This window comes from Mytilus edulis, chromosome 4 (assembly GCF_963676685.1).
Source record: "Mytilus edulis chromosome 4, xbMytEdul2.2, whole genome shotgun sequence".
Classification (NCBI taxonomy): domain Eukaryota; kingdom Metazoa; phylum Mollusca; class Bivalvia; order Mytilida; family Mytilidae; genus Mytilus; species Mytilus edulis.
Window position 1 is genome coordinate 24,274,509 of NC_092347.1, and position 19,665 is coordinate 24,294,173.

The 19,665-nt window shown below is 30.9% G+C and overlaps 1 protein-coding gene across 4 annotated transcripts in view; it reads left to right on the forward strand.

Moving 5' to 3' along the window:
- The first annotated feature begins 385 nt into the window (after positions 1–385).
- The window catches only part of LOC139519273 (ankycorbin-like), a 41,177-nt gene continuing 21,897 nt past the window's right edge, over positions 386–19,665 (forward strand). For 2 of the 4 annotated variants that reach the window (XM_071311237.1, XM_071311239.1), the window contains exons 1-9: positions 386–470; positions 11,654–11,767; positions 12,075–12,205; positions 14,107–14,195; positions 16,649–16,713; positions 17,209–17,337; positions 18,342–18,448; positions 18,807–18,901; positions 19,498–19,602. In XM_071311237.1, the coding sequence (XP_071167338.1) occupies positions 11,705–11,767; positions 12,075–12,205; positions 14,107–14,195; positions 16,649–16,713; positions 17,209–17,337; positions 18,342–18,448; positions 18,807–18,901; positions 19,498–19,602 (784 nt within the window). In that variant the 5' untranslated portion in view covers positions 386–470; positions 11,654–11,704. Of the gene's footprint in view, positions 471–6,958; positions 7,253–11,653; positions 11,768–12,074; positions 12,206–14,106; positions 14,196–16,648; positions 16,714–17,208; positions 17,338–18,341; positions 18,449–18,806; positions 18,902–19,497; positions 19,603–19,665 lie in introns of those variants that run through there. The other 2 variants (XM_071311240.1, XM_071311238.1) reach the window with 2 other exon arrangements.

Genomic DNA, 19,665 nt, shown 5'->3' on the forward strand with positions numbered 1-19,665 from the left:
TTAGTATGGCGTTCATTATCACTGAACTCGCATATATATTTGTTTATGGGCCAGCTGAAGAACGCCTTCGGGTGCGGGATTTTTTTTCGCTGCATTGAAGACATGTTGGAGACCTTCTGCTGTTGTCTGTTCTATGGTCGGGTTGTTGTCTCTTTGACACATTCCCCATTTCCATTCTCAATTTTATAAGGTGTATTAAAAATCGTGAATTTTTTTTGTTAAGTTTGAAGTCTTCCTTTATCATGGTTCAGAAGCGGTATCGTGGTACCTGACCCTCTATTGTCCTGTGGGGAAAAAAATAAGGCTAATTTGTGCAAAATAAGAAGTTTTAGATTAGGGACAGTCTTGACCTCTATTCAAAATGGTCTTTTCGGTATTTAGTGGGATTATTTGAAGTCATTGCGCATGACTTTGCTGAGGTTGCCGATATCTAAACTTCCGGAATATAGAAACGCCTCGACTCAGTCTCTGTAAGTTGAAAGTTTGTTGTTAAATGAAAACACTAGATTATTACAAAAAAAAAAAAAACAACACGAAAATAAAAGATACATCACAAACTTTGTATTTGGTAGTTATCGGAACTTGCATCTTACAAAGGATGAAGAATAAATTCAACTATAGGCCAGCTTTTCCTGATATATAAAAATTTCCTTGAAGTTGAGTTGAGGTCAGAGTTGTTTTCAGAGTAGGCTGTCTCTCTCTCGATGGGTAAAATCAGCTCCGAAAGCCTTAAGGTTTTTGTTTTAACTAAAATATCTGACATGTAGTACAACACGTTAAAAACAACTCAATTAAATGACTATCCAATAGACTTTCTGAGGGGTACATAATTTTAAGACAACACCATTTGAATGCATAAATTTAAATAAGTTGGTATGAATTTACTGTGGTACAAGTTTGTTTTAAGTGATACAAGTTGTCAAAATTTGTTGGAGTTTGCAATGATCAAGATAACTGCAATTCCATTTGCATGATTTCAAGTGATAAACATATTTGTTTGTTTGTTTGTAAAACTAAGAACCACTTTTTAGTGCAGAACTTCAGAAGAGCGCATATTTATATTATTTGAAAAACTTTTTCTCAAAGAACCATCTATCTGGTATTGTATCTTCAAAACATGTCCATGAATGAGGGGGGATAGGACCTTTATCGGGACTCCGGGATCAGGTGTTTTTAAGCTCGGGATTTTGGGATCCGGGAATTCTTTTTTTCAAATTTCGGGATCCGGGATTTAACTTTATTCAATTTCGGGACCTCGGGATTTCGTGTTTTTAAGCCCGGGATTTCGGGATCAGGACCCCTCCTACCCCCCTCATGAATTTTGTAATATTCTTGGACTTAGTTCTAAATTTTTAAATTGATGCATCAGGAATGCTTTCATTAGTTAACAAGGGGCGTGAAGGGATGTATCTGCACAGAAGAAGGTGAAATAAAAGTGCCATTTCAAGATGAATGAACAATATAAATGTCTTGCATGTTGAACTCTTTACAGATTTCACAAAACACAGTGAATATTCAATAACAAACCTTTTTTACGGCTGCACATGAAATAAAAATGACAAAACACGTTGCACTAATATAACCCTTTACCACCCTTGTTATTGTGGTTGAAACTAAGTCAGCCTTATGCAATTGAGCAAAGGAATTACTTCTTTAGCTCAGTCATTCGATATACACGCTACCTTGTTACACAGAGGTTGTGGGTTTGAGTCTCTGATGAGACAAAGATGATTTTGTAAGAAACATTGGCACCCAACTTATAAACCCACGGTGGTTAAAAAGGAATTCTAGCTAGGGTATGTGTGAGAGTCATAATGGTACATGTATGATGGGATTGCTTCCCTTAGTTAATATGGTAGAAACCTAGTCAGCTGTAAGCAGTTGAGCTAAGGAAAAACTTCTTTCATTTGTCTTTGCTCAGTCAGATTATGTGCTGTCATAAGGGTACATGTATAACTGAATATAAACCCAATATTACTGTACATTGATCAATGAGTGTTACAATTTTTTTCCACAGAAATTCAGAGGCTTTATTGATCTGTGTCTTATACCCTTATGTGCATGCTTAGTCAACGTACTGCCCTCTAAATTTAAAAACTTTGTTTCAACACTTGCCAAATTGTACTACGATTTTGCTGGCATCTTCTAGTTGGGATATAATTATAAGGTAATTAGGAAATTGCATACAAGACACAAAAAACAAATTTCTGAAGTTAATCTTACTTTTATTACAATGTATGCAGGGTTTAAGCTAGGATTTTGAGGGCTTTAGTCACTTTTGCGCATTTTAAAAATCAACCTTATTTGTGTAAAAGCAAAGGACCAATGATGTATATTACTAGCTTCATCTTTTGACTTTGTCAGATTTTAAGGGATTGAGGCACCAGCATGATTGGCAGTTATTGTATGATTTGACTGTATTGGCCATTATTATGAAAGATTCTGACATGGAATCCAGAAATTTAGTTCAAAATTTCTCTTCAGTTTGTTCTAGGGGTCATTCCTGATCAACAAAAGTTGGATTCTAATTTTTTTAAACAAGGAATCACAGCAGAAATTAACTTGCAATGATCATTTCACTGTATAATCATTATCCTTATAAAAGGTCTAAATGGATATTTGGAAAGCATTTCTATCAAGTTGAAAATGTATAAAATCCTTTTTGGAACTATTATAATGAATGAAAGGAGGTTGTAAAAAATCAACAATAGATCACGTTTACTACTTTCGGTTTTAAAATGAAACGAAAACGGGAAGTGACACGTGGATAATAAATTCAAAACGAGTCCGGATTCATTAGGAAATTTTTTATTCTTCTATTAAATTCCTTTAGTAAGAGATATATATTTGTCTCTCTCATTTAATTGATTCTGAACATGTGAATGATTTCGTATTTTACGTTTTAATGTCTATAAATAGTTAAAGGAATACTTTCTAGCATGCGTAGAACACAATACAGGAAGCACCTGTTAAACTCGTGAAAGTTTTGAATAAACACATTAAAGTTCTTTATTTTGAATGGAATTTGTCGAAAGTTTTTGATGAACATTTAAATTAAACATGACGAAAATGCCTTCGAATGACGAATCTACGACAAACAAACTTCAGATTGTGATCGTTTGAAAAATATTGAAATTCAAATGCGAAATGTCCGGGGTGTTACAATTTTGATTAAATGACGAAACCAGAGACATATAATACATTATTATATGTCTCTGAAGAAACTAAACTCCTGGTTGTTGAAATGCCGACTGACTGATTTTCCTGGGGAAATAATTATGATGGTCATTCAATTATGGGGTTTATTAATAATTAACGGATTAGTGACCCATCCGATGGGGATAAGCGGATTAGTTGTAATCACAACTTGTAACACCTGTTGAAAATGTTAATTACCTGGAGGTCATAAACTTGTCAAAAACATGAAGACGGGTAGATTTATAATTTTTATTGCGAATTTTTTTTTACACTTTCAAAATTAAAGTGACGAAATGGATTTGAAATACTTTCGTCAATGAGAAAACTCTTTCGTAAAATATTTAAGTGACGAGCGCTAGCAAGATCACTGATGTAAGACAAAAACACAAACACAGTTTTTGTACATTAAAGTCATATGAAACGAGTGAGTGGTGAAAAATAATGTTTATCCAATTCTTGAACCAATGCATGTATATATCATAAACTTAGTCCTCTGTGCACGATTTTTTCATTATTTTCGCAAATATAGGCTATAATCGTCAATTTTTTTTTCTCTCTGTTTGTTATGATTTAAAAAATATGGCTGCTCATTAAATGCCGTGTTTTGAAGCCGAGTTTTAACGATTGTCACCTTAATATAGTAAACAAATCACAAAAAGCATGGGTATTGAGCACGTGTTTAACATGTATACTCAGATATTTTTTTATTTCAATACAGATCCATGCGTATTGCGATTACCGGATTTTTACGAGGAGGGTTACGCTCGGGTCACTATGCATACAGAAAATATGTCGGCGAATTGCTTCCTGGAAGCAAGCAATTAAAAATAAGTAAACTTCTTCTAAATGTGGACAAATTAAAGAATTTTCCTCAGAAAAAAGTAGTTATAAAAAATATATGCATATTTTTTTTTTAATTTAAGGTTTCTTATGACTTTAAACATATGTCTCAATTAAATTTTTACTTTAATTTTAGTCAAAATTATCAATTAAAGAAGTATTGAAGCAAATAAATAAGAGGTTTTGGTTAATATCTATTCAATGGTTCTCAGGTTCATATTAAGTTTTTGGGAGTTTTCAGGAAAATGTTAACCCTTATTTGTTTTTTGAGGAAAGTTTTACCTACAAAAAATGTATGAAACAGAATCAACTGCTTTACATGTAAACATGCTATATATTGAATCTTTCTCTTCCCATACTTTTATTCTCAGACAGCTTTTTTGTATGCTATGATCTTGAACCATGACACTTTTTGTTAAAAAAAAATATCGCCAAACGCTCAATGCAAGTGTAAAGTAATAGTAAAGATGAAAGTAAAGGAAAACAAACATTGAAGAAATAGCACAATTTATTCTGAAAAAAATTGATACTCCCAATTATTAAACAAGTGTTATATGAAATTTACATAAATATTGTTGAGCCTTTGACTGTTGTTGAAAAAGCGGGACATAGCAACCCTACATTCCATTGTCACAAATATTCACTCTGTGGTTAAAGTTTTTTTTAAATTTCAAGAACTTTCTTAAATAAACTTTCCAAATTTGGAAAGAAGCTTGTTAGTGATCATATCCAGAAGTAAATTTTGGAGGAAAAAAATCCTGTTTTTCCGTTATTTACATATGATAAAATGGACTTTGGAATCATTGGTCAATAATTGACTCTCGATAATTACAAGAAAGATGTTTCATAAAGATATGACTTTAAGAATAATACTCTAGGGTTAAAGATAAAAAAGCAGAAAAAAGTAGGGAAAGTGTGTTTTTTTTTATTTTTCTGGTAAAGCTGCTTACTCTAAATAAACAATGTATTTATCTATGTTTTGGTTTGTCTACAATACTAGTACACTCACATATTTATATTGTACCTAAATGACAGCTACGTTACACATGTACATTTGTATATGCATTTGTACATAAATGTTTATTTTTCAAAGACCAGTATCCACATAAAATACATGTACCAATATCTCACAAAAATATGCTTTTTAAAAAGATTAAATCTCAGGTAAAATAGAAAAATAGGTCAACTATTCAAGGGTTAACAGCCATAGCATCAATGGAACTTGAGGAATTTAATTCAACATTTTATTTTTATATAGGTTTAATATTTAATTGATTTTTCTGTATTAAATCTGTCATAGTTATAATATCAGCTTTTTATGATGTCTTTTTATACTTATACTAATTTAATTACAAATATTTAAATGTCATGAAAATTTGTGTATTTCTTGAGAGGATTTATGGACAGATTGATTTCCTTAGTTGGAATGCAGAATGTGTAAGTCTAACAGTTTTGAAAACTAATTAATGTTTTGTTGCCTGCAATGGTGTAGTCTGTTTATTTTGAAGTTGCGATTTTTAACTACCAGTTTTGGGAGTGAGCTCCTGTTGCTACATATTTACTTTTCTGTGTAGTGTTTTGCAGATTCGTGATTGTTGTTTGAATTACATAATGATGACATTTTATTTTCAAACTTAATTTTTTTTTATTACAAGCAGTAATACCTGGCTGTTGTTTTTGAAGTTAGGGATACATGTATGTGACTTGTCACTTCAGGTGTAACACCACTCACTTGGGCCCTGCCAGAAAGTAGTACATATTTAACACAAAATAGTTCCTATGCATGAGTGTAACTTTCAAAATATGTAGAATATTTAGGTATTTTTGGTATCAAATGAAAGCTGAAGGACTGGTGATCATTGTAGTCTGTAGAACACTTTTGAATTTTGAATATTTAAAAAAACTGCACCAAATTTTAAAAAAAGGGTACATTTTGTCTGTTTGTCAGATCTGATGTACCTGTTTTGGTACATCGAATTTCCGGGAACCAGTTCTTTCTTATATGCCATTAAAGGTATGTTGTTTATTTCAGTACAAGTCACCATAGTGTTGCTTTGAAATGCAATGATTGCCACTTTATTTGAACTTAAAACAAAAGAGGTGTGCCTGCTTGAAATGGAGGAAATTAACATAGAAAGCAATGGGACCATGAATTAGTGGTGTACTTCCTAAAGGAACTGCTTACCCCTACAGAGCACCTGCCCTGGGTTAGTTGGGTTAGTGTTGCTCCATCTTAAGTGTGTAGTGTTTTGTAGATTATTGTACTTGGTAGTCTTTTCTGACATCTTTCCTCTCTTTGGTCATGGTGGTGTTCATTTTTCTTTGACTGATGGTTTTTGATTGTCCCTTTTGTAATTATCAGGAAAAGGGGGGCATTCTTGAGATATATATTTGCAAAAATCATAGAAAGACAAGAAAGTCTGCATGTATTTTTTGAAGGATGGTGAGTAAAATGGCCAAGCCATTCATTTTTTTTTTAGAGCAAGCAGCATTTTCAAGGTTTCTTGCTGTTGCTTAGAGCAGATGAGTTCTAGTTGGGCTTAACAATTTCCATATGGGTCTCACTAAAAATGTGCAACTTATGATCTGCTTCATGGTGGAAAATGCAATAGATTTCAACTTCACAATAAATAAAACTCGCATTTCGATTTTTAATATTACAATATCTACATGATGTAAGTGAACTACATTAGTTAATCATATATTTTTGTCTGTCATCTAAAATTCATTATTATCAGGACAATAAGGGTGCATTTATTTTTTATGATCCAGATTGATTTGATTTTAAATTTTGACTACCAGAATGGGCAGATCCTTTTAACTATATTCTGAACATTTGTGGAACATAAGACATCATAGTTATAAATTGATGAATACCATATTGTCCTCATATGCACTTAGCTGTTTGTTTGTTCCCTTTACATGTATTTACTATAAATTACAAATAATGAGACAAGAAAGGAATGTGCAAATAACGATCACCTGTGATATACCGCTGATAGATAATAAAACCGTAACTGTTTGATAATAGTGAAATGTAAAAACAGATTGATCATTCTATTGTTGACAAGAGAAGCATGGGTAGATTTTAACTTAATGTTTGCTGAACCATAGTTTACCCTAAACAATACAAGCTTGGGTTATACATTGTTGACAAACTTAGGTGGTATTTCACATGACTGAAACACATCAAAAATAAAGAAGAAATATATGGGTAAGATTTTGTTTGTTTGTAATTTGAAGAAATCAGAAAAGCATTTATTTTGCAGTTTCTCATGATCAGATGGATGTATTAAAAAAGAAATCTCTGAATCATACTACTAAAACTTTTTATTGTTCATTTTAGGAAAAAGGCTTTTCTTTAATTTACTGTATAAAACTATTTGATATAATATTGTGTTACAATAATGACAAATTCACATGAGTAAGGATATTGATCATCAATTGAAGCTGCACCTCTAATAAGGTATAAGGCGATTAAAATTCAGGTCAGGCCCCTTTAACAATATATTTTTGTATTGGAAGTTATACATACAGGAAATTGAAATTGTTGAACCATTATAACTGAAGCTTGATATTAAAGTTTTTATTTTGAAGTAAAAAAAGATAAAAATATTTGTTTTGATATTCTGTGTGAACGTTTTCCACCTTCATAACTAGAGGTTGAATGAAATTTAAGTCATTACGTAATCCAACTGAGAATCTTTAAGATGTCTGCATGTCTAATTAGATTTCTGGCTTTGTATCACTAACCTATTTTAAATTTATGAATTTTTAATAAATGAGTTTATCAGTTTATCTGAATTTTTATCTTATTATATTGGTTATTTATTTACAAAACTTGTGTACTTATATCTGTGGAATGAACACTCCCTGCTAAGTACTTTGATTAAATATGTAATAATATGTATAGAGGGTGGTTTGTATCTACATACTTGTAGTGTACATTCTTCAGAAAAGACTACCAAACTTTTTATTGCCAATGCAGTCAATGCATTATTTGCACAACATCAATCAGCCTTTTTATGTAAAACTAAAGTTGGCAATTTAGGCCACACTTAAAAATATTTTGGTTTGCCCAAACCCTAACCAAAGGCAGAGACAGTGGGAAGGTAGGTAGGCTTTTTCTTTTTTTTAAGTTGGAAAAACCAAGGATTTGTATAGTTAGACTATACATATCCTTGGAAAAACAGAAACTGTCAAATGTTTTTTTTGTCATGCAGATCTGATTAAAACAAAACTTTTTCAAATTAAGGCAGCTATTTTCTGGGTAAGTAGGGTTAGGGCAAACAAACATATTATTTTTAAGGCCTTATTCACAAATTACTTTTCACAACCATTTTATTATTTTGAACTTGAAGAGATATGAAATGCACACACAAACCTTACTAACCTGTAATAAATGGAATCGTAATTTGTATATACATGTATATGTATCAGTTGTATTATACATTGCTCAGATAGCTTTAATTTTGATCTCATGACCAAATTATGGTGGGTAATTTATCTATACCTTAAATATAAAAAAAATAGGAAGAATTCTTTATTAAAAAATGTATGAACTTATAATATATAGCTTATATATATATATAGAAAGTTTTCTTTTTTAAAGTTTGAGTTCTGATGGTTTTCAATTAAATTTAAGAAGGTCACACAGTTACAATGAAATGTTATTTTATTTCACCCAAGGCTTGTTTTTATAACACTTTAAAATCTAAATAAATATACCAATACAACACCATGTGATTACATTTGTTGCTGAACTGTTACCTGCTTGAGGATACAGCTTCAGTAATTAAGCATAAACTGTATGTCTGGTGCCTTACCTGTAATTACAGGTGTTATATAATTACCTGTTTATATGTGGTCATCATTATTTACCTCAAGGCACTATCACTCAATGTCCAATTCAACATTCTTTTCTCAAGTTATAGACACATGGTGGTTCTATTTTGGTTTTGAAATGAGGAAATTTTAATGTGTTTCTGTTTTGGAGAAAATTGTTTTTTTAAAGGTAGGTTAATTTTGTATTCATCTCTTGGAATGAACATATTAAACTGTCAACTTGTGAATTCAAAAATCTTGAAGTTTTACAGTTGTATTTGGTTCTTTTCACAAATATACAGATATAACTTAGTATTTTATTAATAGTAGTACATGTATTAGTCAGATCGTGTGGTTGTTTGAATTCTCCATATATTCTGTCATTTGAAAATTAGAGATGGGCAGGAGCTGTTATAAAAGGTATATATTTGAATCTTCAAATATTTTAATTAAAAAGAAGTTTAATTTTTAAAGGTTGATGGAAAATTCATAGTAGGAGCTGTACTCATATTGGACACATATTTTTGTTTATGATACAATATACCTTAAATCATTGCGTTCAAATCAATGAATTTGAAGCAGATAAAAAAGCTCAATTCTGATTGTACAAATGGCGTTTGATAAAGATCTTTGGGTGATGTACATGTAAGGGAATAGTTATTTATCCTTTTCAAGATTCTTAACTTAAAATACCAAAACCTTATACATCAGAATAAAGCTCACAGTGTACATTGAATTGTTGCTACACAGTACTAGGGTATACTGAAGAAACAGAAGTTAACATTTACAGTCAAAATAGAATGTCAAGGAAAGATGGGTGGTTTCTGTTAAGTTCTAAGTCTTTTAATTCTATGTACATTATACTAATGTATATTGTATTTTTTTTGGAGAACATTTGCTGTTTGTGAATGCGTACCAATGTTACCTTAGATTATATTGAAACACATATGGTAGTAACTTGTGAAAAATTGAAAAATAAAACCAGTTGTATATAGATTTTCTGTTGAATTGTGTAGCATTAAAATTTTAATGATTGCTTGAAGTTCAAATTTTTTTTCTCTTTGATTTATGATTGTGGATTTATATTGTTTTATGACCTATATACAATGTGGATTTATATTGTTTTATGACCTATATACAATGTGGATTTATATTGTTTTATGACCTATATACAATGTGGATTTATATTGTTTTATACAATGTGGATTTATATTGTTTTATACAATGTGGATTTATATTGTTTTATGACCTATATACAATGTGGATTTATATTGTTTTATGACCTATATACAATGTGGATTTATATTGTTTTATGACCTATATACAATGTGGATTTATATTGTTTTATGACCTATATATACAATGTATAAAAAAATTCAGTTATGATTTTGAGAGCAAATGGTTTATATGAAATACAACACGATTGATACATATTTTATATTACTTCAGTGAAAAGGTATATGTTCATGTAGGACATCGATAAAAATGTCTAAATAAATTTTAAAATCTATTATTCCTATCTTAACTTGTGGTCAATAAAATGACATGTGACAACAGTTGGACACTATCTTTACAAGGAATATCAGATAAGGACAAATGACCAGTTAACTGTATTAATCTTTATTAAGATTATTACTTTACAAAGCAATGTAAATAACATGCATAAAGTCTGTTAAAAAATAGCCAAATTTTATATATCATCAAATTGTTCTAACTTCAATACTTTTAAGAGTTTTGCTGCTGCTTTTTTTTTGCATTATAAAGGATAAAGGGATAAACAAACTTTCAAGTATTGATTTATAAAATTAAGCAAATTTTTGGCATACTTTATGCAAGTCAATTACATTGCTTTGTATATAGATATAGGAAGATGTGGTATGAGTGCCAATGAGACAACTCTCCATCCAAGTCTAAATTTATAAAAGTAAACCATTATAGGTCAAGGAACGGTCTTCAACATGGAGCCTAGGTTCACACCCAACAGCAACCTATAAAGGGCCCCAAAAATTACTAGTGTAAAACCATTCAAACTAGAACACCAACGGTCTAATCTATATAAAAAAAGAAAAACAAGAAACACGTATGAACCACATAAACAGACAACAACCACTGAACATCAGATTCCTGACTTAGGACAGGTGCAAACAATTGCAGCGGGATTAAACCTTTTAATGGTATCAAACCTTCTCCCTTTTCTGAAACAGTAGTATAACATCACAACATAGAAAGACACACTATGAATATCAATTGACACAAATAAACACACAATTGTATATAGCATGTATAGTAATGTCAATAAAGATTGAAATAGTTAACTGGTCATTTGTCCTTATCTGACATTCCTTGTAAAGATAGCGTCCAAACTGTTGTCACATGTCATTATTGACCACAAATAATACATGCTGACATATATACACAATCAATACACATCCTGTATATATACATAAGGTAAAGATGATCAGTAGAACTGGTATATATTTGACCTAAATATTAAAACGAAAGCTGTATATATAGCCAGTCAAGGTCATTAAAAACTTCCATTTGTTGTAACGAAAGCATTCATTCTTTTCAGCTCATGAATTTGACCAAATACTGCCATATGCATTACTGTGTGTTATGCTCTGAATTGCTGAAATTAGAAATAACTTTTCTGTCTGATTAATGAATTAAGAATGAATAATCCTTTATTTGCAATTAAAAATCTAATGATAATTGTATATAAGGCGTTCAGATTTCAGATGTATGATACTTTAATATGTCAGAGGAATTACTTTGTACTTTCTCTTTTCAGATATGATGATTTAGAATGAAAAGTCCAGAGGTGTAACAAGAAGGCATCAAAATGTCTAAGAGTCGAATGAAAAAGTTCAGTTTGTTTAAAAAGTTTGGGAAAAGTACAACTGATGTAAGTATAAGATGGAGAGTATTAAAAGGTGTAAGTAAGATATGGATAAAGGAGATGTGGGTTAAACATCTATTAGACACAATGACTTCATTCTATTGTACAAGTAGAAACAAATAATACACAAAATAAAAATGTGTCATGACTTAAAATTAATATGATAATTTTTTGATGGTAAACATATTTCAGATATCCTGTTGAATTAAAGTTTTACCACAGTTTTTGTACTATTTTGCTGTTATTTAGAATATATATTTAAAAGTATTTTTCTCAATACGTGATTAAAGTTGCAATTCGATACATGTTACAGTTATCAGAATGGAACAAAGGAGATGATAAAATATTAAAAGCTGTAGAAAATGGAGATCTTAGTAAAGTGGAGGCCATCCTTCAGAAGAAAACCATTAACCCAACCAAACTGGGTATTCATGGGTTTTCAATGTAAGTAAAAACTGACCTCTGTGTGGTTTTGTTCAGATATTTTTCACTAGATATACAATGTTCCCACTAGCTAAAGTAATGCCAGTCATGTATATACGTGTTCAGAAAGTTGATACATGCAAAGGGAAAGAACGAGTAAGAAGGACAAACTGTATACCTTATAGAAAGAACATTATATTATATATGATGTACATTAGCTGTAAATAGCGAATATTCATTGTATAATTGCTTGTTGAAACATAAATGTGTAATGTACAGTGAAACCTGTCCAAACCGAACACCCACAGGACTTTACGTTTTGTTTTTCATTTTTCACAGGTGTTCGGATTGTAGAGGTAAACAGAAGTCGACACCAAAATAATTTTGGCACTTACTGACAAGGGATAATAGGTGACACAACAGACGACAATCTATTTTCATTTTGATTTAGATGTAAATGTAAAAATATCAGTAGATGAAGATAGACGTATTGTTGCATTTTTTATCAATCAAACGCCACTACGTCAATCATACTCCTCCTTGTAAAAATGTATAAATCTTTCAACGAGGTCCGATGTGGAGCGATTTTGCTTTTCATAATTATTTTCTCATCCGCTAATTCATACATTCACTGTCAAATTACGAGTCCGTAGTTGAATCGAGATCGTCAGAGTTCTCAGACTAAACTGACCACCAGCTTATAGATACTTTGCCACAAGATTGGAGCAAAACAACAGCAGGGGTCTAGTTTATTCTTGGACTTAATCGTTGCAAAATAGCTAACGGAAGTCTGCAGGAGCATCTGTAGCCCTTTTCACAAAATATCTTAAGAGTAAAATTTATCATAAGTCTAAAATAAACCTTAACAATTCAACAAAATATGTTTATTGTAAGTTTAATTTTACACTTAAGATTCTTTGTGAAAAGGGTTGCTGAATTAAATATATGGGGCCTCTATTAAAGGGAATCGGGCATCCCGTAAACATCATTCGAAAGTCATTGACTTTGTTGTGTTCCACGACTTCTTAATCCAGTGAAAGGCTTTCAAACAATTATTTAATTTAACAGTTTAGCTACTGAATGACAGTTATGAATTTGTGGCCATAAATATTTGAGTAACGTGCATTTAATTGATCTTTGGGAAAGTTCCTTTCTTGTAGTTTTCGGCAATCATGGCAGCTGACCAGTTAAACATTTCTCTACAAAAAAAATCATTTGATCACTGATTACATGCTTATTAGTTTGAAATAACAACTCACCAGTAAATTTTACCTCAAATGCCCTCTGGGATACTCTGTCATCCTGTGTTTGTTTAATTAAATCATGAAAATAATTAAAAATACTTTTTTGTTTTGATTGCTATCGAGCGATTTTGAAAGGTAATTTTTAAATACATATTTATTAACAAGCCTTCAAAAAGCATTCGAAATTTGCTTTTTTCAGGTTAGATTAACATTAATCGATAGGGAAATTTTGTGGGACTTTGAAAATTGTTCGGTTATATCAGGGTTTCGGTTTACCTAGGTTTCACTGTACTCCTTAAGTCCAAAATATTGTCTGATCCTGCAAAAAACACCGTGCTTATTTATCATATTTCATAAGGACAGGGATTTAGAGTTTTCATTCAGTGTATGATTAGTATTAATAACAGTTTATTTCCCTGTCTTTAAATCTGTTATTTTGAAGAAATCAAAATTGCTAGTCAGACAAATATCCACCGGCGTTCAGATAAGTGGATTAGAGGAATTATTTGTCACTGTTAGACCTTCGACAATAAGAAAAAGCTATACTGTACTCTTTAAGGCCCATGATAAGACTTACTACTAGGGAAAAAAGAGGTCTTTCCTTGTTTATTTTAATGGAGCAATAATTTTTCGCTTTACACATTGAATAAAACTAAGTACTAATTTTTTTTTATGTAGATTTCATGTGGCCAGTAGATATGGACATTTATCTATAATAGAAAAGTTGCTAGAATATGGTGCTGATGTAAATTGTCTCACAATCCAGGGTAAGTTATACAAACAATTATCTAACAATCCAGGGTGAGTAATACAATCAATTGTCTCACAATACAGGGTAAGTTATACAATCAATTGTCTCACAATCCAGGGTAAGTTATACAATCAATTGTCTCACAATCCAGGGTAAGTTATACAATCAATTGTCTCACAATCCAGGGTAAGTTATACAATCAATTGTCTCACAATCCAGGGTAAGTTATACAAACAATTATCTAACAATCCAGGGTGAGTAATACAATCAATTGTCTCACAATACAGGGTAAGTTATACAATCAATTGTCTCACAATCCAGGGTAAGTTATACAATCAATTGTCTCACAATCCAGGGTAAGTTATACAATCAATTGTCTCACAATCCAGGGTAAGTTATACAATCAATTGTCTCACAATCCAGGGTAAGTTATACAATCAATTGTCTCACAATCCAGGGTAAGTTATACAATCAATTGTCTCACAATCCAGGGTGAGTTATACAATCAATTGTCTCACAATCCAGGGTGAGTTATACAATCAATTGTCTCACAATCCAGGGTAAGTTATACAATCAATTGTCTCACAATCCAGGGTGAGTTATACAATCAATTGTCTCACAATCCAGGGTGAGTTATACAATCAATTGTCTCACAATCCAGGGTAAGTTATACAATCAATTGTCTCACAATCCAGGGTAAGTTATACAATCAATTGTCTCACAATCCAGGGTGAGTTATACAATCAATTGTCTCACAATCCAGGGTGAGTTATACAAACAATTATCTAACAATCCAGGGTGAGTAATACAATCAATTGTCTCACAATACAGGGTAAGTTATACAATCAATTGTCTCACAATCCAGGGTAAGTTATACAAACAATTATCTAACAATCCAGGGTGAGTAATACAATCAATTGTCTCACAATACAGGGTAAGTTATACAATCAATTGTCTCACAATCCAGGGTAAGTTATACAATCAATTGTCATCAATTGTCTCACAATCCAGGGTAAGTTATACAATCAATTACATTGTCATCAATTGTCTCACAATCCAGGGTAAGTTATACAATCAATTGTCATCAATTGCCTCACAATCCAGGGTAAGTTATACAATCAATTGTCATCAATTGTCTCACAATTCAGGGTAAGTTAAACAATCATTTGTCTCACAATCCAGGGTAAGTTATACAATCAATTGTCATCCAGTTTACTGAGACTTGGTTGGTTTAGATTAGTATGCATATGGCTAGCTGATTTGACGTTGCAGGATAAAAACTTTTATAATGCTTTTGCCAACAACAAAAAAAGTGTTGTATCTAAGAAATACAGATATTTTTCTATAGAACAAATTGTATCCGAGCTCAAGATTGGAAACTCATAATATCAATTGGTTATATTACATAGTTAATTAAAACGATAACACTGAAATTACAAAAGATAAATAGAGATTTAAAAGTGCATAGATATTCTTCATATTGTGTTATAATTGATAAACTGAAATAATGATTTCTTTAAAAGATGTAGTAAAAACTACATAAAACATGTGTTAAGTAAATTAATGATGACATGAAGAGTTAATATTTTGGCTGACTTCATTGATAACAAACCCTTTATTATGATAAATTATATTACATGGCTTATGTTAACACTACGTGTTACTAATAACTTGTTTACAGTTTCAAATGAAATTCAGGAGTACTTGTACCTTTCAAGATGTCAGTTTTTCATAAGCCTTTATTCTTTCCTAATAAAAAGGAAAGGAAAATAATCCCTATAAATTTTTTGAATTTTAGATGAACATACCATAATTTTATTATTGTACTGAACTAAATTGTTTGGCGAACTATTTCTTCCACATGCAAGAGCAGACCATATTTATCATGACATAACAGAACTTGCACAATTTAAAGAGCAAAACCGTTATTTGGACTTCACTTTGTTTTTCTTACGTCTTCAAATATCTATGGTCAGAATTTTATATTACATGTAACATCAATGACCATTCAAGTACAAGCTTGTTCTATCCTCATAATAGTTATAGGATAACTGTTTCTTCATTGAAGTGAATCAGACTTTTACTACTAAAGAAGGGAGCATAACTTGTATCAAATTGTAATTTAGTGAAATTCAGGATCTTTATGGCGCACCTATGTTTTTTTTGTCTGCCTGTTCATTTGTCTGTCCCACTTCAGGTTAAAGTTTTTGGTAAAGGTAGTTCTTGATGAAGTTGAAGTCAAATCATCTTGAAACTTATTACACATGTACCCTATGATATGATCTTTCTAATTTTAATGCCAAATTAGAGTTTTGACCCCAGTTTCACGGTCCACTGAACATAGAAAGTGATGGTGTGAGTTGGGCATCCATGTACATAAAACTACTATGGACACATTTTGTTTAAATGAGTTCTTGAAAAGTCTGATGTATTAAGACATTAATTACAATGTCCATTAACTATTTCCAGGTTCTACAGCCTTACAGCTAGCTTGTGGATCAGGACATGTCAAAATTGTAGATAGATTAATTAAGGTGAGAAATCAAAAAATGAATCGTGTAAAAATTGTAGTTGAATTAATTATATAAGACATGAATCATTCATCATAGTAAGAATTATTTTCTATAGAATAGAAATATCTACAACCACTTTAAGAGTTGAAATTGTTGAAATTTATTTATACCAAACTCATTATGAGTAATTTTGAAGTGAGTTACAAGCCATAATGCCATGGCTTCTATATATGAATTGGCTTGTTATTGGTATAATCTCACTGTAGTTCAATCTCAATATAGGCAATATAGGAAAAGTGTACTGACATAAGAGGTCTCTAAAAACATTAATCCACCATTCTTCCTCTGATGAAGGTCCCTTTTGGACAGAAAATGGTATGGTTATGAAATGTCATTAGGCACTGTTTATTATGTGTATTGGCATATACTATATTTTTATGAATTTGCATCTTACAAATTGTTGTTTTTTTTTTTTCAATTCTGAATTTCATATTTATGTTGATTTGTCATTATCAGGCTGGTGCAGAACTGAATTTGAAGGATGGACAACAGCTTACAGCCTTACACCATGCGTGTATGGGGTGCTACCATGAATGTGTTCAGGTTTTATTGGCTAATGGTGTAGATGTTTCATTGGGAGATCAGGTTTGTTTGTTGCTTGATTTTTCCCATTTGAAAATTTCATACATTTAAACAATTAAATATAAACTACTCGATAAAGAAAGTTTTTTTATATTATTTCCAAAGCATATATCTTAAAAAGTTTCTACATAAATGTATGATCATGACTAATTCTTTTTCCTGATATATATGTATACTTTGAGAAATTGTATCTTTTACCTATTTTTGTATAAATCATGAACCTCTATTTAATGAAGCTTAGTTTTGGCATGTTTTGGTTATAAGTGAATATGTTGTGTATTTGATCATCTGTTCTTACAATGAAGCTAAGGTTTCAGCTACCCCTCGAAATATTGAGACTTCATTTCCATAAAATTTAATGCAATATTCAAACAAAACCAAAGACACATATTTTTGAATGGATTAAGCATCTTGTATCATTAACACCTCTGAAGGCTATTTATAGATTTGATATTTTTACAGTCTGCATTTTATCAACTTGTTTTCCAATCTTGATAGACTTGTCTTATCGCTATTTTACGAAATTTTCCTTTGATCTTACTGACTGATAATTTCCTATCTCAGTGGAGTTGAGTGATAGGAAAATTTTTCGCTAGAAACTAAGGATGCACGTGGCATACTGCCGCATAGTCAATGAAATTGGAAACGGTGTCATAGATAAAATAGCAATAAACAGATTATCATTGGTCATCATCAACCAGATTTGTTTTCTCACTTTGGCCATACCGGCTCAAGCAAGAAAATCAATCACACTGAGATGATCAACAATAATCTATAAATATTGTAATGTTTATGTTAGTATTTTTACAATAAAATATTATTACATAAAAAATTTTTAATTCCATTGTTCACCTCTGCTTCATTTTTTTAACCAAGTACTTTTTTGGGAATTTACAAAATATGTCCCTTGGTTGGTGTTGGAGTATCAATTAACTACAATTTTTATTGTGTGTTTATTGACTGAATGAACTTCTTTAATTTTGACTAATATTTTGATTTATTTACAGACTGGGAGAACTCCCCTATTTTTCGCTGCTTTATCAGGACAAGTAGAAATATGTAAAGATCTCTTAGACAAAGGTGCCAACATCAATAGTCTAGAAAATAATCAAATGTAAGTGTGTAAAATTGTGTAGGAAATTATAAAATGTAAGTGTGTAAAAATGTGTACAAAATAATTAAATGTAAGTGTGTAAAATTTTGTACATAAATTAATGTTAATACTGTTACTTTGTAGTCAGCACAAAAATTGTTCGAGATATTTTAACAATAGTAATATTTCAGCATATTTCTAGCCATTGTATGTAGTACCATTGATATCTGAGGAAATAAGACAATATTCCTATTTTAAAATAATAAATTCAGAAGTCATTGGTAGCTGCAGAGGTTGATGATCTTAACAAATTAATAAGCATTAAAAAGAGAAATTCATAAAAAAAATCTAAATCTAAAGAGAATTATATATTTTTTAGGACTCCATTAATGGGTGCAGCAAATCGAGGTCGTAAGGAAGTTTGTGAACTACTACTTAAAAAAGGTGCTAATAGAGATCTCACTGATGTCAGAGGTTAGTCAAGGGAGATAACTATATAACAATGTTTGGAACATTTAATAAGCTTAGGCACACATCATTATTTATAGGGAAAATAATGTTTAAATCTTAAATTGACTATATTATTTTAACATAAAACATGCATGGAAAGTTTCTGAAGGTTATAGGTGAGACAATTATAACTGAAGCCAATCAAATTATGTAAAATTTGATTTCAAAATAAAATTCAGATCATAAAAGGCATAAGAGATACACTATGTACGAAAATATGGTAGATTTTTTTTTAAATTGACGGAACAAACAAAGACAACCAACACACACTACTTTTCAACCACAGTTAGCCTATATGTCTGCATTGACATACTTCATGGCTTGCTAAGAAGCAGGAAGTATGATCTTCATAGGTCAATAGAAATATTAATTTCATTCAGACCATAAGCATGGTAAAAACAATTTATTTCTAATAAATTGAGTAAAAAAACTTACAAAAATCACTTTCTCAAAACAGTGCATTAAATGATTTGTATTCTGTGCAATTGTCAATTTTCATGTCTGATAAAATTCCCTCACATTATCTAATAACTAACTATAATGGTGTTATTTTTCTCCAGGTTTCACAGCATTACAACATGCTATGGAAGAGAACCATAAAGACATCCAGGAAGTATTTATCAAAGCACCTACCATAGCAACGTGGGACGTTCCTGGTACTACATGTAGGTTTCTGTCAATCGCTGGTTTTATAATTATTATTCAAATAAATAAATTGTAATATTTTA